This window comes from Martes martes, assembly GCF_963455335.1.
Source record: "Martes martes genome assembly, chromosome: 1".
NCBI classification, from domain to species: domain Eukaryota; kingdom Metazoa; phylum Chordata; class Mammalia; order Carnivora; family Mustelidae; genus Martes; species Martes martes.
In genome coordinates, this window is record NC_137888.1 from 114,345,669 (window position 1) to 114,370,097 (window position 24,429).

General features: G+C 37.2%; 1 protein-coding gene across 5 annotated transcripts in view; it reads right to left on the reverse strand.

The window, feature by feature from the left end:
• The window catches only part of ATP13A3 (ATPase 13A3), a 91,985-nt gene that overhangs the window by 36,253 nt on the left and 31,303 nt on the right, over positions 1-24,429 (reverse strand). For 4 of the 5 annotated variants that reach the window (XM_080802151.1, XM_080802153.1, XM_080802152.1 and 1 more), the window contains 10 exons: positions 24,086-24,166; positions 22,875-22,944; positions 21,281-21,415; positions 20,526-20,598; positions 17,746-17,877; positions 16,434-16,613; positions 16,136-16,293; positions 15,206-15,394; positions 13,438-13,499; positions 9,421-9,571 (listed from right to left, as the gene is read on the reverse strand). In XM_080802151.1, coding sequence (XP_080658277.1) covers positions 9,421-9,571; positions 13,438-13,499; positions 15,206-15,394; positions 16,136-16,293; positions 16,434-16,613; positions 17,746-17,877; positions 20,526-20,598; positions 21,281-21,415; positions 22,875-22,944; positions 24,086-24,166 — 1,231 coding nt within the window. The remainder of the gene's footprint in view (positions 1-9,420; positions 9,572-13,437; positions 13,500-15,205; positions 15,395-16,135; positions 16,294-16,433; positions 16,614-17,745; positions 17,878-20,525; positions 20,599-21,280; positions 21,416-22,874; positions 22,945-24,085; positions 24,167-24,429) is intronic. The other variant, XM_080802155.1, reaches the window with a different exon arrangement.

The window sequence follows — 24,429 nt, forward strand, 5'->3', positions numbered from 1 at the left end:
GCCAAGGAGCCCCGTAGGAGCAGGAACCCTTTTCAAGGAGCAAAGTAAGAAAGAGGGAGAGAGCGGGAGAGACCCCAGCAGGTGGGGAGCACACTGTAAGCCAAGACGAGGAGACCCCTTGGGCCGCATGTGGGAGAGAGTGCTCCTTTCCCATCATACATTTGGAAGTGTATTTTGCCTCTCCAAGGACAAAAGGCCAGCTGTGAGCCACTGAGCTCAGCAGGGACAGAGGTGTGCACAGAGGGCAGATAACCCCCAAGCAGCTTTTCACTGTGAGCCACAACAGACCTAAACCAGCGAGTGCAGATAACCCGGCTTCTGCTTTTCGCTGTCTACCACAATCGATTCAGCCTCTGTGCAACTGCTTTTCTGAGACAGAGTCGGGGACTGAGCTGCGGCTTTCCACTGTGAGTCACATGAAATCTAGCCTGTGTGTGTGAGCTGTATGACTGTTCTTCCCGGACAGGACGGTGCTGGTGCACCACAAGGTTCTCCTCTGGGATAGGGACGGGAGTGGGTATGCACCTTGCCAGGCCCCTTAAAACTTGGGAGTTTTGAATCCTAGCCACAGGCCAGAGATAAAAATACAGAAGATCTGTGGCACCAAGGGTACTGACAGCCCAGGAACCAGACAGGTAAAGAACAGGGAAATGAAAAAGGCCTGGGACACAAGAGATTATGGGCTTTTTTGAGAGGGCCTCCTGCAGAACGGTGGCCAGGAGTCCCCTCTCCAGGGACAAGAGGGTAGAATGATGCCATATCCTTCCTCTTCCACCACCATCCCTGCCCCACACCAGCTCCATGCAACTTCTGAGAGAAACACAATGCCTCCCCAAAGGCTGCAGTCCCCTACACTAAACCCTGCCCCCTGACCTGGCAGGAGCATCTTTACAAGGGCAAGTCAGCCTATAAACCAGCACAGCAGGCCTCTCCCTCAGAAGACCAACACAGGTCTCCACATGTACCAAGTCTACTGATTAAAGAGTGCTCCAAAACGTCAGCTTCTGGTGGAAAGAGGACCAGACTTGCTTCTTCTTTTCTTCCTTAATTTTAAAATTTTTTTTATTTTTCCATTTCTTATTTTTTATCTTTTACTTTATATTTTTTCTTTCTCTTTTCTCTTTATCTTTTTTGGGGGGTATCAGACTTATAATTTTTTGTTCATTTGTTGGTTTGTTTCCTACTCTTATTTTTTAGAACAGGCCTATATATTTTTTCTTCTTTTCTTCTTTCCTCACTCTTTATTCCTTCATTCTTTCTTATTCTTTGGCATTAGGCGTTTACAGTTTTTTGTCTGTCTGTGTTTTTGTTCCTTTTCTCCTGTCTTGGATCAGGCTTTTTTCTTTCTTTCCAAATTAACAGACAAATCAAAGCACACCAAGGTAAAGATCCAAACACTCCCTACTACAAGCACAGAAGGACTCTGTAGAGGACAGACCAGCAGGATAGAGAAGCCAAAACACAACAGCAGAGTGCACACAGCATACACCAGAAACACTTCCTGAAGTTTTTGTTACTTTTTTTTTTTTAAGATCTTATTTATTTGAGCGACAGAGTACAAGCAGGGGCAGAGAAAAGGAGAAGCAGACTCCCCGCCGAGCAGGGAACCAGCCGGGCTAAATCCCAGGGGCCTAAGATCATGATCTGAGTTGACGGCAGTTGCTTCACTGACTGAGTCACCCAGCCGTCCCTTCTTGTTGTTGTTATTGGGCTTTTTTTTCCTTTTTCTATTTTTCTTTTCCTGACAAAATGACAGGATGGAGAAATTTCCCCCAAAATAAAGAAAAAGAGGTAATACTCATAGCCAGGGATTTAATCAATATGAACATAACTAAGATGTCTGAACTAGAATTTAAAACAACAATTATAAAGATACTAGCTGGGCTTGAAAAAAGCAATGAAGACATGAGAGAATCCCTTACTATACAGATGAAAGAATTAAAATCCAGTCAGGCCAAGATTAAAAATGCTATAATCAAGATGCAGTCCCAAGTGGAGGTCATTAAAATGAGGATGAACAAAGCTGTGATACAGAGGATAAAATTATGGAAAATAATAAAGCTGACGAGATGAGGGAAAGACTATTAGATCATGAAGGTAGACTTACGGAACTCAGCAATTCCATAAAGCAAAATAATATCTGTATTACAGGGGTCCCAGAAGAAGAGCAAGAGAAAGGGATAGAAGGTTTACTTCAATAAATTTTAGTTGAGAACTTCCCTAATCTGGGGAAGGAAACAGGCATTCAAGTCCAAGAGGCACAGAGAACTCCCCTCAAAATCAACGAAAACTGGTCAACACCATAACAGATTATTATAGTGAAACCTGCAAATTACAAAGCCATAAAGAGAAAATCCTGAAAGCAGCTCAAGACAAGAGGACACATAAAGCTGGCAGCAGACCTGTCCACAGAGACCTGTCAGACCAGAAAGAACTGGCATGATACAGTCAACGAGCTAAATGGGAAAAATATGCAGCCAAGAATACTTTATCCCAGAAGTCTTCATTCAGAATAGAAGGAAAGATAAAGAATTTCCAAGACAAACAAAAACTAAAGAATTCATGTACCTAAACCAGCCCTGCAAGGAATATTAAAGGGGATACTTCAGGCAGAGAGAGCAAAAGTAATAAAGACTAGAAAGGAACAGACACAATCCATAGGAACAGAGACTTAACACGTAATACAAAAGCACTAAATTAGTATCTCTTTTTTTTCCAGAAAAAGAAAAGTTTTATTTAACCAAAAGTCAGCATTAACTGCTTCCCCCCAGTGACAAATTTTTCCAAATACCATATATTTATAAAATTCAGCATGTTAAAATTTACTCAAATCCTTCAATTACTTTTCTCTATTAGAGAATGTTCTGTTTCTTAGAGTTCCAAACAATAAAAGAGGTGATAATCTATTGAGAAAAAGGTCAGATGAGTGTGATGGATATGGCAAAAGTTCTTGGCCCAATGCAGTCATTCCCTATGGTGGTCTGGGATTTCAGTGGTCAAATGTTGTCATGGAAAACTATAGGCCCAGCCATATCTGATAACCAATGCAGAGTGCTTTTAGATCCATTTTTGATACATATAAATTTGTATCTTTCAATAATTATTCTGAATGTAAATGGACTAAATGCTCTAATCAAGACACAGGGTATCAGAATAGATTAAAAAAACAAGACCTGTTGATAAGCTGCTTACAAGAGACTCATTTTAGACCCAAAGACACCTCCAGGTTCAAAGTGAGCATTTATCATGCCAATGGACATCAAAAGAAAGCTGGAGTAGCCATCCTTATACTAGACAAGCTAGATTTTAAACCAAAGACTATCGTAAGAGATGAAAGACACTATACCATAATAAAGAAGTCTATCCAATAAGATCTAACAACTGCAAACATATATGCCTCTAACTTGGAAGCAACCAAATACATAAATAAATTAATAACAAAATTAAATAAATCAACTGATAATAATACAATAATAGTAGGGGACTTTAACACCCCACTCACAGCAATGGACAGATCATCTAAGCAGAAGATCAAGAAGAAAACAAGGGCTTTGAATGATATATACTGGACTTGATGGACTTGAAAGATATATACAGAGCACTTATCCTAAAGCAGAAGAATGCACATTCTTTTCGAGTGCACATGGAACATTCTCGAAAATAGATCACATACTGGGTCACAAATCTGGACTCAACTGGTACAAAAAGAGTGAGATCATACTATGCGTATTTTCAGACCACAATGTTGTGAAACTTGAAGTCCACCACAAGAAAACATCTGGAAGGACCACAAATACATGGAGGTTAAAGAATATCCTACTCAAGAATGAATGGGTCAACCAGGAAATTAAAGAATTTAAAAAATACATGGAAGCAAATGAAAATGAAAACACAATTCAAAATCTTTGGGATGCAAGGTGGGCTTACAAGGGAAGTATACAGCAATACAGGCCTTCCTCAAGAAATAAGAAAGGTCTCAGATACACAAACTAACCTCACACCTAAAAGAGGAAAAAGAACAGCAAATAAACCCAGCTAAATGCAGCAAAGAGAAATAATAAAGATTAGACCAGAAATCAATAAAACAACAGAGCAACAAAACTAGAAGCTGGTTCTTAAAAGGATTAACAAGACTGATAAGCCCCTGGCCAAATGTGTCAAAAAGAAAAGAGAAAGGACCCAAATAAATAAAATCATGGGGGCGCCTGGGTGGCTCAATGGTTTAGCCTCTGCCTTTGGCTCGGGTTATGATCTCGGGGTCCTGGGATCGAGCCCCATGTCGGGCTCTCTGCTCAGCGGGGAGCCTGCTTCCCCCTCTCTCTCTGCCTACTTGTGATCTCTGTCAAATAAATAAATAAAAACTTTTAAAAATAAATAAAAATAATTAATTAATTAATTTAAAAATCATGAATGAAAGAGGAGAGCACAACCACCACCGAAGAAATACAAATAATTACAAGAGAATATTATGAGCAATTATATGCCAACAAATTAGGCAATGTGGAAGAAATGGATAAATTCCTAGAAACATAGAAACTACCAAAACTGAAACAGGGAGAAACAGAAAACCTGAACAGAACCATAACCAGCAAGGAAATCAGATCACTAATCAACAATCTCCCAACCAAAAGGACTCCAGGGCCAGATGGCTTCCTAGGGGAATTCTATCAAACATTTAAAGAAGAATTAATACCTACTCTTCTGAAACTGTTTCAAAAAACAGAAATGGAAGGAAAATCCAAACTCATTCTATGAAGCCAGCATTACCTTGACCCCAAAACCAGAAAAAGACTCCATCAAAAAGGAAAATTATGGACCAAAATCCCTGATGAACACGGATACAAAAATTCTTACCAAGATCCTAGCCAAGAGGATCCAACCATACATTAAAAGGATTACTCACAGGTGCCTGGGTGGCTCAGCTGGTTAAGCAACTGCCTTCAGCTTGGGTCATGATCCTAGAGTCCCGGGATCAAATCCTGCATCAGGCTCCCTGCTCAGCAGGGAGTCTGCTTCTCCCTCTGACCCTCTACTTCTCGTGCTTTCTCTCTCTCTCTCATTCTCTCTCTCTCTCAAATAAATACATAAAATCTTAAAAAAAAAAAAAAAAAAAGAAAGATTATTCATCACAATCAAGTGGGATTTATTCCTGGGCAGGGATGGTTCAACATCTGCAAATTAATCAATGTGATATACCACATCAAAGAAAAGATCAGAACCATATGATCCTCTTAATAGCTGAAGAAAAAGCATTTGACAAAGTACAGCATCCTTTCTTGATAAAACCCTCCACAATGCAGGGATAAACAGACATACCTCAACATCATAAAAGCCATATATGAAAGACCCAAATATCGTCCTCAACAGGGAAAAACTGAGAGCATTTCCCCTAAGGTCAGGAACATGACAGGGATGTCCACTCTCACCACTGTTATTCAACAGAGTACTGGCAGTCCTAGCCTCAGCCATCACAAAAAGAAAGAAAAGGCATCCAAAATCAGTAAAGAAGTCAAACTTCCACTCTTCACAGACAACACGATACCCTATGTAGAAAACTCAAGACTCCAGCAAAGAACAGCTAGAACTGATACATGAATTCAGCAAAGTGGCAAGATATAAAATCAATGCACAGAAGTCTGGTGCATTTCTATACAGAAAGAGAAATCAAGTAACTGATCCCACTCAACAAACAACTGCACCAAAAACCGTAAGATACCTAGGAATAAACCTAACCAAAGAGTTAAAAGATTTTTTCTCTGAAAACTAAAGAACACTTATAATAGAAATTGAGGAAGACACAAAGAAATTGAAAAACATTCCATGTTCATGGATTGGAAGAACAAATATTGTTAAAATGCCTATACTACCCAAAGCAATCCACACATTCACTGCAATCTCTATCAAAATGCCATGAGAATTTTTCACAGAGCTGGAACAAACAATCATAGAATTTGTATGGAACCAGAAAACACCCCAGTATGGTTCTGGCACAAAAACAGACACACAAATCAATGGAACAGAATACAGAAACAGAATAGAGAAATTCAGCTCTATGGTCAACTAATCCTCAACAAAGCAGGAGAGAAAATCCAGTGAGAAAAAGACGGTCTCTTCAACAAATGGCGTTGGGAAAATTGGACAGCCACGTGCAGAAAAATGAAGCTGGACCACTTTTTTACACCATACACAAAAATAAATTCAAAATGGATAAAGACCTAAATGTGAGAGGAATCCATCAAAATCCTAGAGAACACAGGCAGCAACCTCTCTGACCTCAGTTGCAGCAACTTCTTGCTAGACACGTCTCCACAGGCAAGCAAAAATGAACTCTTGGGACTTCATCAGGATAAAAAGCTTTTGCACAGCAAAGGAAACAAGCAACAAAACTAAAAGGCAGCCAGCCTATGGAATGGGAGAAGATACTCACAAAGGTCTTATCAGATAAAGGGCTAGTACCTAAAATCTATAAAGAACTCACGAAACTCACCTAAAAAACCAAAAATCCAATCAAGAAATGGGCAGAAGACATGAATAGACATTTCTCCAAAGACATACAAACAGCTAACAGACACATGAAAAAATGCTTGACATCACTGGGCATCAGGGAACTACAAATCAATACCACAATGAGATGCCACCTTACACCAGTCAGAATGCGTAAAAGTAACAACTCTGGAAACAGATGTTAGCAAGGATGCCGAGGAAGAGGAGCCCTCCTACACTGCTGGTGGGAATGCAAGCTGGTGCAGCCACTCTGGAAAACAGTATGGAGGTTCCTCAAAAAATTAAAAATACAGCTACCCTACAACCTAGCAATTGCACTACTAGGTATTTATTCAAAGGATAAAACAACAGTGAATCAAGGGGCACATGCATTCCAATGTTTATAGCAGCAATGTCCACAATAACCAAAATACGGAAAGAGCCCAGCTGCCCATCGACAGATGAATATATCAAGAAAATGTGGTAAGTGTGGTGTGTACACACACGTGTACACACACGTGTACACACACACACACACATCGGAATATTACTCAGCCATCAAAAAGAATGAAACCTTGCTATCTGCAATGACAGGGATGGAAATAAGTCAGCACTGAGTGTTATACGCAACTGATGAATCACTAAATTCTACCCCTGAAACTAAGAATATACTATATGTTAACTAAATTGGATTTAAATTGAAAAAAAATAAAAGTATATGGAACTCAGATATGGCTGGCAGAAACACTGGATCAAGCACATATTGAGGTACAAAGACTGGAGTTTAGCGTTTCAGACTGAACATTTCTGGTTAAGATACTACTATCCTGTCTGAAATTTAATTTAAAAACACTTATTTTTGTTGAAAGAATTACAACAAAACGTGTATTAAATACACATATAGGGGCACCTGGGTGGCTCGGTGGGTTAAAGCCGCTGCCTTCGCTCAGGTCATGATCCCAGCATCCTGGGATCGAGCCCCGCATCGGGCTCTCTGCTCAGCAGGGAGCCTGCTTCCTCCCTTCTCTCTCTGCCTGCCTCTCTGCCTACTTGTGATCTCTGTCTGTCAAATAAATAAATAAAATCTTAAAAATAAATAAATAAATAAATAAATACACATATACAAGAAACAAGAAACTAATTTGACTTAAAAATGAAGGAATCAATCAATGGGAAAATGACTGGGAAGGGAACTGTGTCTAATTAACCATCTGGATACCAAGACATGTTTTAACATCTCTGAAACTGAAATATATCTTATATGGCATCGATCACATCACATAACAGCAGTGTCTGGTTATGTGAAAACATTCCATTGATACTTTGTGGTAAGCTCAAACATTGAGGCATCTCAGAGTAAACAAGACATACTATTGTACAAACAATTATAAAACCAGTTGTTTTTTAAGACCTACAAACAGAACACTAAATCTACTGAAAATCTGTTCAGCTGGAGAGAAGTTTTAGAGAACATCAAAGTTGATCAGTCTTATTCTGCCTTACTCTTAAATTTTTCTCTGTAAGCCTTTGGGGAATTAAATTTGATAAGCATTTATTTTGGGCTATCAGAAGATGGCCAGCCATTCATCTCCCTCCCTGTCAAAACATTAACCAAAATACCAATAAATAACCAAATAATAAACCAAATAAATAAATAAACCTACAGAATAACCAAATAAATAACCAAATAAATAACCAAATAAATAAACCTACAGAAGTAAACAGAAAGTTAAAAAAAAAACGAAAGGAAAAGGATCTCAAATATAAAAAGGCAAACTGAAACACACTGATGGGTATACCAATGAAATAAACAGTAGTAGCCCAGAATAAATACAAGTGGACATACAGGAAAGGTACATTTCTGAACAGCCAGAGTGGAGCTAAGCCAAAAAAAAAAAAAAAGAAAACCAGGGTCACCACCTAGAGATATGAACTACCTACCTGGGAGGAAGAAGGGCTGCTAATGGGAGCATCAGCACTCCAGAACACAGCTCTGCCCGGGCAAGCATTGTGGGAGCAGGTGAGGAGAGCAACCTAAAACGCTAGTAAAGTAACTCTGCACCTCTGGACTGAGGCATGCCCACTGGAGCCCTCACCCTCAGCACTCCCCTTGGTCAGCCTTCCCCCTCAGGGGAGACACATCTCAAGAAAACAGGCTAACACACTACAGGCAAGAATAAAATCCTAACTACCCAGAATTACCAAATCAAACCTTCATTCTTAAACATGGAAGTACCATCTAGATGTATAATGAAAACCAAAAGCATGAAGGAAAAAACCAAGTATAGGGAGGGGGGAAAAGAAAACTGACCCAGAGAAAATAATTAATTCAGAAGTCAGAAGGGAACTTCAAAACCAAGCTCATTACTGCATCTGTAAAAGAACTCAATGCTGTGAAGTGATAACCAGAAAACACAGCAAGCACTCAAATTAAAATGATCACCAACAACAAACAGAAAGCTATAAACAAATAAACGTGTGTGTGTGTGTGTGTGTGTGTGTGTGTGTGTGTGTGTCTCTCTCTCTCTCTCTCTCTAAAAACACTGAACGTAGAAAATGGCGACAAAAAAAACACTGAAGACACCTGGCTGGCTGTACTTTCCACCTGTGGTCAACAATTGTTGCTGTTGAAGATCATCTTACCAACCAGAGCCTACTACCCCAAGTTGGTGAGAGCTGACTTCTGCTATAAACATAAAGCAGGCACCTGAGCAGGTTGTCCTCTGTTAAAGGTGTTTAAGTGAGTTAATTTAACTATAACAGACACTTTTTTTTTTTAAAGAATTATGAATCTTTTTGTGAGGATGTATCTTTGGAAATTACCTAGTCCCTTTAATGGTACCATCAAAACAACTAGCAGAAACAATCTCCTTCTGCAAGGTAGTTTTTACTATTATTTTTCTTAAAGTTACTTGTGCTTTAAAATATTGAACTTACCCATCCAATGGCTTCAAACATTTTCAAATCAAGTGGATCACCAGAAAGCACTCCTTCAATCTTTGTGAGTGAATGACAAGTAGCCATACAAGCAACAAACTGAGACTTTACCAATATCTCATTGCAAACATTTTCTTCTGGCAAAAGGAAACTAAACAGAAAATGTACTGAATTAGATTCATAAGTCCCAAGATAATAAATATTCTATACATACTGTTTTATAAAATTAAAATATGGAAATAAAATTTTGCATTTCTGCATGTATTTTCACTATAGTTTTTGACATTCAAAAACATTTTCTTCCATGTAAATTATACTTAACTAAAATACCATATTACCAAAGATTCTAAATAATAATGCCAGACAAACCAAGAGAGAAAATACCAGATACCAAATAATTAAAATTCCTGCCTATGGCATATGATAGATCAGAATACATAAAATCTCTTCTGCAAAAACACAAAATGAATGTGTAACATGATCTTTTCAATGGGAAACCAAGCTCATAATCAAGAAAAGGAAATTTTCAAGCGCCGAAAATGGAAGGAAAGGAAAACAGAGGAGTATGAACCTGAGTTCTGCCTGAGGGAGGAAGAAAGGAAGGGAGCCAGCTCAGTACCCTAAGGCCCTGGGCTTTAATACCTACACAGAAACAGAAGACAAAGTCCTGGCCAGGTACAAAGTGGGGAGTTCAAACTGAGAGGATCTTTTTCACCAAAACTAGCCATTGCTCTTGAAAAGCATCCTTGGAAAAAGGATATACTAACAAAAAAATGGAGCATCCTGGACTACACAACCAAAGGCATAACTAAGAATAAGCTTAATTTCTCCTCCCCACCCCCGCAAAGTTCAAGAAAATAGTTAATATCTGTATAATATTTACTATGCGCTAGACACCATTCTACTAACTTTTTTTTTTTTTTCTTTTTTTTTTTTTAAAGATTTATTTACTGACAGAGAGAGAGAGAGAGAGAGAGAGAGATAGATAGATAGATCACAAGTAGGCAGAGAGACAGGCAGAGAGAGAAGGGAAGCAGGCTCCCTGCTGAGCAGAGAGCCCGATGTGGGACTCGATCCCAGAACCCTGAGATCATGACCTGAGCCGAAGGCAGAGGCTTAACCCACTGAGCCACCCAGGCGCCCCTCTACTAACTTTTTTAAACATATCTGATTCATGTTCTCCTCACACCAGAGGAACAGGTTTTATTGTCCCCATCTTACAGATGGAGAAACTGAAACAGAAGGTGAAGTAAGTTTCCAAAGTTACAAAGTGTGTTAAGTTGCAGAGCAAGGATTCAAACACAGGAGGTCTGGCTTTAGGGCCTCAACTCTGAACCACTATACCGTTCAGGAGAGGATCTGGGTTTGAACACAGCTACTGCAGGTCCAGAAATCCTCAGGTTATGAAAGCAACATTAAAGCTCATCTGGCACCACTGATACTACTCTTGGCCAAGCACAGTCAATATTCTCTGAGGAGCTCCCACAACACAGCCACAAGGAAATCACACAGAAAAATTCTGCTAAGCCCACGTCCATAATTAAAAAATGCACTGGGAAACATTCCCATGGCTCAACAGACACAACAAAGACAGGATTAGAATCCCATAAATTTGAGATAATAGAATGGCAATCTGAAAGAATGCAAAAAAGGGGGGGCACTTTTAAATTAAAGACTTAGAAAAAGAACCCCAGGGTGGGGGGGAAAGGAGGAAAATCAGATTTACAAAGAACCAAATGCAGTTTCTTGTTTAACCTATGGTTAGGATTCCCAAATGGAGAAAATAAAGAATGGGGGAAAGGTCATAATAGAATAGGGAAAAAAGCTGCAATTTTTCCAGAATTTAAGAAAAGCATGAATCTTTGGAATCAAGAACCAAATGAGTCCTACACAAATAAAAAGAGACTGCAAAAATCAAGGATAAAGAAGTATTCTTAAAACAACAGTAAGAAAAGGAGTCGGGAGAAACGGAATCACACCATCAAAGCGCCGGAAGAACCGCTGACACCCTGGAAAGCTACGCAGCTACACCATCCTTCAGAAGTGAAAACGGAAGCATCACTAACAAATACAGCTGCAGAAGAGGGCAATGCATTCCAGGGGAGTGCGACCGAAGCAGCAGTGGCTGGCAAAGACAGTCCTGAACTGAGGGAAATCTCAGCATGCAGAGTATAAAACCCAAGTCCTAATCATAAAATACTGTGCAACAAATACATATAAATAAGGGAGGGGAATAATCAAAAAAGTACTCTCCAGTCCATGGGTTTCCTGGGGGGTAGAGAAACCCAATAAAGACACCCATGAACTTTAGACACTAAAGATGACCATTAATAATTTAAGGACAAGCAGTAAAAGATTAAAATGTATAAATTCTGAGAAAATGTACGCAAATGTGAAAGAGAAATTTGAGAAAATGTGTGTGTGAACTGGGGCGAGGAATTATAGAAATAAGTCCCAATATATCTGAAATTACAAATGGGAACACAACAGCACAGGAAGATTAAAAAGCAAAGTGATGGAAAAGACGACACACTGGGCAAACATTAGACCAAAGACGACTAGGATGTGTAATTGCAGAAATTTAAGATGAAATAGAATTGAGGCAGAACGCATTAGGGAGAAATAAGGTCACAATGTGACACACTACTAATCAAGAAGATGTAACAACTCTGAAATTACACGAACCAAACTATATTCTCTTCAACTATAAACCTAAATCCCACAGACTTCTGAGGGGGGAAAAATGACATAAAACAACTACTAAGCCATCAAAAGACAACAAAAACAGAAGTAAAAAGACCAGACAGACTGTTGGAGTATTTTTGCAATGCATAGTACTGGAAAAGATTACCACCCAAAAATACAAAGGACTTCTAATAAATAAGATATAAGACTAGGAACACAACAGAAAAATTGTGCCAAGATACAAACTGACAATACACGGAAGAATGCTAAGTGACCATCCTTCCAGAAAGGTGAAAATAAGATTGGCTTATTAAGTACTGAGGAAACTGCAAGGAGCCACAATGAAAGACCATTTTGGATCTATCCATGTGGCAATAAAGAGAAGTCTGACAATACCAAGTTCGCCAAGGACTGGAGCAATAGGATCTTACACATATGAAGGGAGAGAGTGTGAGCAGCATCACTTAGAGAGTAACTAGGCAGTCTCTACTAAACCTGAAGCCATGCAGGTGCCCTATCACCCAGCACCCACATCTTTATGAAGCTAGTTTACTGAAACTCAACCACATGCTCACCAGGAGTTGTACAGAAGAACTGCAATTGCAGCACTAGCTGTGAAAGGGGAAAGGGAGAAAACAATGAAACTGCCCCATCGTAGAATAGATACTATGGTTCATTCCTATCATGGAATATTAAACAATAGTTAAGATTAATAAATTATATCTATACATACCAACCTGGACAAATCTTGAAAACAAGGTTAAAGAGGCAAAGAAAGTGAAAAGATGTACAGTATATCAGTCACGTATGTTTATTAACAGACAGGTCTTGTTTAGAGACATGTGAATGTAGAGAAAATATAAAAACATGCAAAGATAGTAAGAGAACACAACTTCAGAATGATTGCAGGAACAGATTAAGACTTTTGCAATATCTACAATATTTTATATCTTTTTGAAAGAGATCTGAAGCCAATATGACAAAATGTTAACTTATAATCTTTTTTTTTTTTAAGATTTAGGATTTGACTTATTTATTTGACAGAGAGAGATCTATCAATGTTATCTGACCCGGGGGAGGGGAAGGCAGCACGCGGATAGGAAGCAGGCTCCGTGCTGAGCAGAGAGCCTGATGCAGGACTCAATCCCAGGACCCTGACATCATGCCCTGAGCCGAAGGCAGAGGCTTAACCCACTGAGCCACCCAGGCGCCCTTAACTGTTTAATCTTGGTACTGGGTACACAGCTGTCATATTACTTTGTTTGAATATTTCATATTTAAGATACTTATTAAGAAGTAACTAATAAATGATCAAATCTAGCTAATATTTACCGTGTATTTTCCACTCGTTGAATCCCCCAAAGATCTAAACCATCTTCAGTAAGAGTTCCAGTCTTTAGAAAAAAAAAAAAAAAAAAAGCACACATGTACAAATTATGAGTAATTCCTCCAAGAACAGAAACCACAAAAAGTTACGCTACATATACATAGTAAAATAGAATACAGCTGTCAACAAAGGAAACTAGTAAGATCTCTGTATATTATAAAGTTAACTTCCAGAAAATAACTAAAGTTAGGGAAAAGGTGCAGAACATTCCTTACAGTACTGTTCCTCTGGACAGGTGGGGGAGCATAGGTGTTGAACCATATGTTTATGTGCTTGTATTATGAAAAAAACAGAACGTACCAATCAACCTATCATTCAATAAAGGCCTACACAGGAAGGAGACATTAGGACAGAGGCAGCCAAAAAGGGAAGAGGAACAAGTTAAATGACATCAAGAAGAAGCAACTGGCTAAATCCAGGATGTGAACGACCTGGTTTCTTTAATAAGATGATTTAGGACAAGGGGCAAGAAAAGCAACTGTTACAGATTAATTATAATCAATGCAATCATTATTAGGATTCTGATAGAAAAGACAAATTGTAAAATTTGAGGCACTTTTTGTGAAAGACAAGGAAATCTGAATGAGAACTGAATATTAGATAAACCAAGAATTATTAATTTTGTTAAGTGGAGTAAGATAAAGGTATTGCAATAATTTTTGGTGGGGGGCAACATCTTCTAGAGATAAAACTGAAGTATACTGGGTGAAAGAATGTCTGATGGTACCACCTTCAAAATGTGGGGACAGATGAAGTAAGACTGACAAAATGCTGATTAACCATTAAAGCTGGGCAATGGATAAATGCAGGCTTTTTATACTTGTATCTTCTCCACTTCTGTTGACCATTTAAAAATTTTAATAGTAATGTTTCCCAAAAAGGCATAAGTGAAATTTTTCAAACCGATAAATATGAAATACAGTCATGGGATATGATTTTTTTTTTTTAATAATCTATATGCCCAACATGGGGCTCGAACTCAAACCCGGAGATCAAAGAGTCGCACGCTCGGCCAACTGAGCCAACCAGGTGCTCCAGGATTTGACTTTTTTAAAAAACAGAATGTCTCACATTTTTTTCCTTCAACTGTGAACATGCACAAAATCATACACCTATCGTATCAGTTACCAAGAAGAGCTTGATGGGAGGTTTCTTGGTTAATATTTAATTCTCAAAATAAAACTTCTAAGAAAACTAATTTCAGCAGAGGAAGAAAAATTCTTTATAAGAGGCAAGGAATATTTCACACAGGTACGTAATTTGTCACTTTCACATAAGATCAGTGACTTACATAATTTTGAAACATATTCAATAAAATCACAGAGCAAATTTTAACTAAACATATATACATAACACCAATAAGATTCCAGTAAATATATCTATATGGAGCTTACTCTGTTAAAAACATAAAAGATCATGTAATTTTGACTACTACTATATGGCACAATTCTAGATATGAATGATTAGACAACTGCAGATTTGGGCAAATAAGCAATATCCAAAGTATTTAAAATCGAAAAAGAAAAAAAAAGCAGTGAGAAGAAATATACAAAAATCATTCATGTGCCAAGAAAGTTGAAAAAGAGGACTATTACAAGAACATTAAACAATCAGTGTAAATTGGTTGATAGAGAATACATACAGAAAACCTTAATCTAAGTATTTAAAAGCCATGAAAGCAACCTTTGAGAATGATTACGAAACTGAACCAACCTTGTCAAAGCAAACAAGATTCAGCTGTCCACAGATATTTATCCTTTGGGGACTGATACAGAAAATACCAATTTTTTTCAGTCTTCTTTGGGCATACACAATACCAGCTGTCATTGCAGCAGGAAGTGCAGGTGGCACAGTAATGGTAATGATATCCAGAGACTCGATAATTATTACCCCAATTTCTACCTACAATTAACACAAAAATTAATGTCAGGACCTCCCCCCATATCAAATATTTACTAATCTAATGTGAAGAATCCATAAACCATTTTCAATTTTACATTTAAAGGTGTATGGAAAAAAAAAAAAGGTGTATAGAGTTACATTCATCAACCATTTACAATTCCTCTTCCCTTTAGAGGCTGTAAAATAGGAAGCTCAGTGAATTGTCAATGGACTGTGGAATGAAAGCTATTTTTAAGGAAAGTTTTCATTTTAAGAGCTCTACATGCGTCACACACTACACACTTCAAAGTTCAATACACATCTATCAGACAATGACTCTTAATACCAGCACCGTACTATGCCTGTCTCTAAAGGGAATGGAAAAGGGAAATTTGACGAGGTCTCTTAGAAGTACCTTCAATTAAGTAATCGCAAATAACTTTAATGCTGTATATCCCAGAAGTTAAAAAAAGAGAGAGAAAAAATAAACCTTTGGTGAGTATGTGATCACCCCTCCCTCTCTAAAGTCACAAGAACAAGAAAAAGACCACCTAAAACCACAGCTGTCTCAAAGAACTTCTTGCTATGACGAAAACGTTCTATATCTGCACATTCTAAAATAACAGCTACTAGTTTCATTCGGTTAATTTAAATTAAATCAAAAGTATAGTTCTTTATTCTCATTAGCCACATTTCAAACCCTCAGCAGCCACATGCAATCATTAAGAATCAAACCCTATTTAAAGTTTACCATTTACATACCTCATTTAAAATGCTATTGATGATAGTGTAGATAAATCCAATACCAGCCACTGCCACAAGACACAGTAGAAACAAGTAGGCATCTCTGTAGAGTTTAAAATCGGTTGGTTTGGGATATAATATAGAACGAACAAGCTGTCCTTTGGAAGTACTAAATCCTTTAAAAAAATTTAAAGAAGAAAATTACTGTATTTTTATAAGAAAATGAGAATTATCTCCCAAAACAGAATCTCTTTTTAAACATTCAGTAGGCATCAAATACATTAAACCATGCAAGAAGAGATGTCATGTTTTCTACCTGTTCTAACTACTACAGCTTTGACAAGTTCTCCAGTGTAGAAACGAGTTTGAATTACAGTAGTCCCACAAAACAAAGTGTGTCGTTTATGTATTTCTGGACTATAGAATTCATCTCCCATTCCTTTTATGTCCACTGAAGGATTTGGCAAATTAGTCTTTGTCACTGGAACACTCTCTCCTTTAAAAAAAAAAAATCATAAAGCACAGAAATCAGTATCAAATGCACAAATCTTGAATTGTAAAATAGCCTAAATGTTATTATACTATTTCAATAGTTACTAGGAGTTCTCATATGAGGATAACAAAACTTACTCAATTAGCTTTCTGTCTACCAATTTCCTTAACCAAAAATATCAAGTCTTACCTCTCACAATAATTCCTGAAAGTGAGTTGCGAGTCAAAGTAATAATCTGGAAATGATTTTGTCAAGTTTCAGATAAAAAGACCAGGCAGCTGCCACAGCCCCAGCACCTGTTCACTGATCCCCAAAAACTGAACTGGGAAGCACGCTACAGCCTCAAGCACACCCAGATGTGAAGACCTACCCCTACCCCCATTATACACACATACACACACACACACACACACACACACACACACACACACACACAGAAGAGAAAAGGCATCTAGGAAAGGGAGTAGAGAAAATACATAGTATGGTAGTTCTCTCAACAACAAATTGCCAAATTCTTTTCAAGATTAAATTTTAATTCTCTGTAGCATTCACATTTCTTGTTTCAAAGGTGACAAGTATGTGGGGATATTTGTTGACTGTGTTTTAAGAGAAAACTCTTAACAATTTTACAACATAGCAATCACTTCTTTCCAGACTGACTCTGACAAAAAATAAAGAAAACATAAAAAGGTATCAAATTCTACCTTCAGATTATGGATTTCCAAACAGAAGTCATTTCAAAGTCTACTTTCCCACAATTTAAGGAAAATATAAAATCTTTATTCCCACTTTCTATACATCAAATAGGGAAGTAAATATGCTGACACTCTCTGCAGGCAAAGGACATATTTCTAATTCCTCTTCCCTTACTATAAAGTATTTCCTCATGTCAAAAGAAGTATGCCCAAAAATGTAGTGAACACCAGCATAATGATTTAGTACCACAACTGAGTATAACGCAGAATTTGCTCTCTTCAAAATAAAAAAAACTTCATTATCCATCACATTCATGAGTAAATATAAATAATAGTTTTAGTTATAGATACAAAATAGTTTTTAAATAGTTTAATCAGTAACTACTTAAATCTTCAAATCACTATAAACAACTGATCTCATTTTTACTCATTTAGTTTACCTGTTAACATGCTTTCATTTACAATGCAAGTACCATTAATAAGAACTGCATCACAAGGCATGACTGTCCCATTCAATGGAATGACCATAACATCTCCTGGCACAAGGTCTGTAGAGAAGATCTCTTCTATTTCTGGATTTAAAGAAAGAAAAAGAGAAATGTAAATATTCTTTAACTTGAAATAAAAACAGAATAAATAAAAGATCTGCCTGAAGGTCAACTGACCTCAATGCTAAGTTAAAAATATAATGAAGTTAAATAGGACAATCTCAATACACGAAAATAATACAAGATTATTATGCCTTAGGGTAACAAAGCATGGTGTTTAAGTATGTCAGACAGTTTGTCCCCTGACAGGATGCCAACTGCACACAGGTGATGCCAAGTCCCTTCTGACCAAACAGGCAGCCAGACGGCAATACTCAGTACAACAGCCATCTTAGAAAACAGAGCCCAAGCATGAGATCCCAACAGGTAAATAAGCTTAGATTTCTAAAACTCCTTGGAAACAACAGAAAGCATTGACAATTTTAGTGTATTTTTTAAAATTTTTATGTATTTGAGAAACAGAGCATGAGTGGTGGGGGGAGGGGGACAGGGAAAGGGAGAAGCAGGCTCCTTATTGAGTAGGGAGCCCAACACAGGGCACGATCTTAGGACCCCAAGATTATGATCTGAGCAAAGGCAGATGCTTAACCAACTGAGCCACCCAGGCACCCCAGTGTATTTTCTTTTTTAACAGCAATTTTTTTACACCTTTTTCTCACTGCCACTATTTATAACTCATAACGTTCCAATACCTTCTCAATATTCCTAAATAGTCCTAATATTTTAGGTCTATTTTAAATAAATTTATAACACTGCATTATTTTATCTAGTCCATTTCCTTGGAAATCTGTATTATATCCAATTTAGCCAAACACTTTTTAAGAAGAGCTTCCCAAGTAAAAGGAGGTTTTTCTTTAAGACTGTCTTACATTTAGACTCTTTCTCTCATTCTTTCCCTCCCTTAGGCTTAATACTATCCTCAGGAAAGAGTCCTGCTAGTTTGTATGTAAAGAGAAAACTATTATTTGTGATGTTAGTCTTTGGGCAAAAACTCTTTGCCTTTCTTTGCCTTCAACTAACCTATGAGGAAACAACTTCTGAAGAATTCTAATGTTAGTAAAAGCACATACTAGGCATCATACTTTTCATTTTTAAATAAACATGACTCTTTCAAAACTTTAATGCCACTTGTGAAAGTCTACACCTCTCAGATATACCAGGAAACAAAATACCAATGGCTCGTTAGCCTTTACAGAAGGGTAAGGAAAACATGAGTTGATTGCAAAGTCCTGGCATCCCCAGTGCCTTCAGCAGCAGCAGAGCAGTAAGAGGATGAGTGAGCACCAACAGAGAAGAGAGATACTCCCAACTAAAAGAACCCCAAGTGACCAGGAAGCACAGGGAAGGAAGCACCTGCCAGGCCAAACCGTGTTTGTGCTTGGACGTAGTGTACTGAGTCAAGAGAATGGAGACTGATTTGGTATTCTCAATCAATCAAAATAGCCAGTGCTTCCAAGGCCCATGCTGTTGTGTTGTCTCTCCTTTATGTCCTTTAACACTTCTTCAATATCACACCAGACCAACTAACGTGTCCAAAACATTATCCTTTCCTACAATACTGCTTCTCCTCCAGTGTTCCTTATTTAATTAAATGACACTGATGTCCATCCATCAAGCCTGACACTGCTCTATCACCTCACATCCAATGAATTACTAAATCCAGCTCAAGGCCCACATTTTTAAGTATCTTTCAGCCCCACCTCATTTTTCTCCATCTCCACAACCTTCACCTTGATCCATTTCATGCCTTCAACATTACTCTCCTCTAAACCCATCTGAACACAACAATGATTTTTGCAAAAAGGAAAACATCGAATCACTCCTCTGCTTAAAAACCCTTCACTGGCTTTCCACTGCCTTTTGAAATGAGCTCAAATTCCTTAACATGCCTTAGATGGCTGTCCATCATCTAGCTGCTGCACCTGGCACGCTGAATTTCTTTCAGTTATTACAGTGACCAAGCTCCCTCTCATTTCCAGAAGACTGGGCACTTAAAATCCTCTTCTCTCCCTCTCTCACCACCCCCTTCACCTACCTCTTATCCGACTAATTCAACCACTTAAAGATACTTTCTCCAAGAAGCCATCTCTGACACCTACAGTAGGTGAGCTCCAGTATCTAAATTCCCCGACCTCTAACCGTGGCATCTATCACCCTTTGTTACTATGCCTTTTCAACTAGACTGACGTTCAATGACAATAAGCAGTGTCCATCTTGTAATCACTGCATCTCAGTGATTACATCTCAGTACCTGTCACACAGTAAGAAAAAGAAAAATGCCATTTTACAGGAATGAATCTGATACACCCTCAGAGAGCAATACAAATCCAAACACTTTTTTTTACTTCTTAACAAATGAATGTATAGAGGCTCAGGGGTGCTGGGTGACTCAGACAGTTAAGTGTCTGACTTTGGCTCAAGTCGTTATCTCAGTATCCTGGGATACAGCCCCACATGGAGCTGCCCACTCAGCAAGTCTCTTTCCCTTTTCTTCAGCCCCTCCCTGCACTCGTGCACGCACACATGCACGCACACAAGCTCTCTCTCAAATAAATAAAATCTTACCAAAAAAAAGAATGTATATGTATAATATATTAGTCTTGCTTTAGTTATTAGTGCTTAATGGGTATCCTATTTGGTTTATTTTTCCAAGAGTTACCTTAAGTACTTACCTTCATTCACTCTGCAAACTGAAACTCTCACAGTACTGTGAGCTGCCACCATGTCATGCAACATAATATATTGCTGAAATAGGGAAAAAAAAATGTAAAAACTAGCTAACATAAACCCACTCTTCAAGACATATTAAAAAGCAAGGGTGCCATAAAATAAGGTAAGTTAATATGGCAAATACATATTACTCTGCCATTAAAAATGTCAAGACTAAAAGATTCAACGATTATTGAATGATGAGCTCAAGACAAAAAAAAAGACGCACTTTAATGAGACAGTCCTGCAAACAACAGAATAAGCCCTCCAGTATTCCAGTCTGTGGTAAGTACCTATAGATCCCTATGGCCTCTAAGCAGTCAAGTGGTAGTTTTACTCTAAAAAGCATCCACCCCTCGGCCACCTCAGAAAGAGAGGGGAGGGGCGCCTGGGTGGCTCAGTGGGTTAAAGCCTCTGCCTTGGGCTCCGGTTGTGATCCCGGAGTCCTGGGATCGAGTCCCGCACTGGGCTCTCTGCTGAGCAGAGAGCCTGCTTCTCCGTCTCTCTCTGCCTACTTGTGATCTCTGTCTGTCAAATAAATAAATAAAATCTTTAAAAAAAAAAAGAAAGAAAGAAAGAAAGAGAGGGAAGAAATACATACTCATATAATGAAAAGAATAACTATACTGAGTATTACTTTGTACCAAATACTGTTCTACACACTTTACATGTTACTACAAAATACACAGTTGTGAAAGCCATAATAAATTGGACTTACCTTTCTAATGGAATACAGAGAGCTTACAATTGACACTATAGACATAATCACAATGGCTAGAGCATAATAATAGTATTCATCAGTGCTCCACAGTATAACACTGAACAGCTGGAAAATGTAAAATGGGTTGAGAACCTAAAAAACAAGATTTTTAAGTCAAACTTATAACCATACAGATGTTCCACCTTTTCATTAAGAAATAAACAACAAGATATTTAGCGGATAAGCTCTATAGTGCCCTAGGGCAATATGTACTACTGAAAGAGCAGGGCAAGATGTTAGCAAAGTACTTTTTTTTACCACTAACCTACTAGGACTTGGCTAAATAAGCTTAATTTAAATTATTTGTATCCATTTAGATACATACCAAACCCAATAAAGACTAAGCTAGAAATAGTTTAAAATGTGTGTATTTAGCTGTTCTTCATTCTGCTTCAGCAATAAAGTACATTTGCTTCCAATAATTACCGGGCAACTAAAGGATATAAAATTCTTAATTAAACTGAACAAATGTTTACTTATTATGAACTCCAAATACCAATTTTCCTATAAGTCAAAGGTTCACTGGAGTCTACAGGAAGACAAATATGAGATAATAAGTTACACTACTTTGCATTCTCTAAGGAAATAAGGATTAAAACCTAAATGAGAAAAAAGAGATAAGGGAATCCTGGCAATGGACTTTATTTAGCCAAATTTCACAGTATCCTATCAATTTTATTAATAACGTCCCCCAAAATCTTAAAATTGATGCTTGTACGCTTTTCAAAGCATTTTCACATATATAGTCCCATTTTACTTCAAAATTAAACAAGATGATTTTAAAGGACTTCGGCCAATTTTATAAAGGAGCAGCAGAAAGGTTTTCTGATGATCAAAGCTAGTTACTCACAGGATTATATTACAAACCAGACTTTCTAATGCTTACTCACTACAATCTGCTATGTTGTACAACAACATTATATGGTCATTCTCAGGAACTGAGGGAAAACAATCTGTAACATCTACTGAAGGTATTCACCCAACTCTTGATCTTTAGCCAAAAATCGAAAGGAAGACTAGAGAGCCTAACTCTGCCAGGCAAAATTCTGTACCTCCTTCCTTTACACATGTAACTTTATTCACAGCTCTTCAATGGCACCTGTAACTGAGCTCTCACTGCAATAACTATTGACCCATTTCCCTCCCAGGATAAAGTACAAGTTCGTCAATGTCAATCATCAGGTCATGTTTTGTATTCTAAACTTATGGCACAATGCCTAGTTCCCAAAAATGCACTACAAAACACCACATGAAAAATAAACATGGTAAGTCAGCTGCATACATCTATAAGATAAGATTTACATGTGCAACATACTAAGAGTAAAAAAAAAATTGTATAGGCAAAAAAAGCAAAACAAAAAATAAGGTAACTAATAAAAAGGTAATTTATGTTCCCAAATTATTTCTCTACCACAGTTACTACTTTTACATTTCAACTTTAAAAAAAAAAAGAGTGAGGGGGAAACTAAGAGAAAACCAAGAATATTATATTACTTAAAAATCATGGCTCTTTCCAAATTGACAACTCTACTGATCACAAATGTTGTCTTACCTCCTTAATTAGAAGCTTAAAAACAGAAGGCACTTTCACAGTAATTTCATTTACTCCATAAAGCAATTTTCTATAACAGGAAAACACAATAATAGTGTTACATTATATTATATAATAACAGTATAACTTAGGGATGGCATTTCATTAGGTAAGGTTCAAACCACAGATTGCTCTTAAATATGGAACTTAAACATTCATGTTTCTACATACTTGTCTTCTACAATTCAATTCTCTACCTACAGTATTTAAAACAAAGTAGTGAATCTGGATAACTATACTGTTGTTTCATTCTGCCTCATTATCTCTGTGTGACGAGTATCTTTCCCACTAGTCTATATTAACCATGTCTGCAAACGCTTTCTTTTTCATCCTTGAACACAGCAGGAATCAAAAATTTTGAACTGCAATTAATTTTTGCAAGAGACTATAATATATTTGAGGGGTCCTGTATATTTTTCTAATGAGAATATTATACTAAAAATATTTATTTCAAAAACTATACATTTGACTTAAAAAAAGTTTTCAAAACTTTTTAAAATCCTTCCAACTTAAACTCCTAGTAGTACTTTCCATATGAAAGAGTAATGAGTAATTCTGAATAAGTCTGAATGAATTAAATTTTTAATATCCTAACCTACTGAAAAAAAACAGGAGTATAAAAAACTGCCAATTCAATTTGAAAATGATAATTATCCTCAAAATATACAATATGCTGGTATATTTTTATACTGTAGCAAAGAATAACATGATTAAAAAAGATTATGCATCTCAATTTAAAATATTCATTGTCGTAAATTTTTAGCTCATGCTTACAATTCCCAATACAATTCACAAAATCTAAGATGCCATCAATTATAAGACATACTCATTATTTTACATGCCATCAAGCCAAAAATGCTCTCAAGGATAACACTCTACCCAATATGACACATCCCTCCTTTAGATTAGGTTAAATGTGGAAAAATGTGCAGCTCAGAATTGATGAAATATGGTATATTTTCAGGGATATCAACTTCAAAAATTCCAGCTTCAACATTTTCATAATTCTTAAACTAAGAGACAGTCTTACCCAAATAAAATATAAGCTGTCAACTACTATGTCTATAAATACCTGTTAATATGTACAACTATACGGTAAAAGGGTGGGCTACATATACTACTTTATTTAGGAACTTTGATAACAGGTCTAACTTTAGTTGGATAAAAATTACCTGTAGGCATGCATCCCCTTTGTCAGTCCTGCACTATGCTTTTCATAAATTGACGTACAAGAAACACCTTCATCCAGTCCCCTAAATAAATCCAAAGTTTTTACTTTAAACAAAGTTTAAAATATCCAAATGTCTTAATGCCTCATTTTTCTATATTCCTGATTTTAAAGTGTGACTTCCTTACAAATAGAAACCCTTAACAAAAACTGAGATAATAAATGAGAATTTTTAAATCTCAAATTCCTAAGATAAACAATAATGAAAGTTCTAATTCTCAAATGTGCCAAATTCTAAGTTATCCAATGTATCTATCACACGATAAAATGGCTCTAAACACTCAAGTT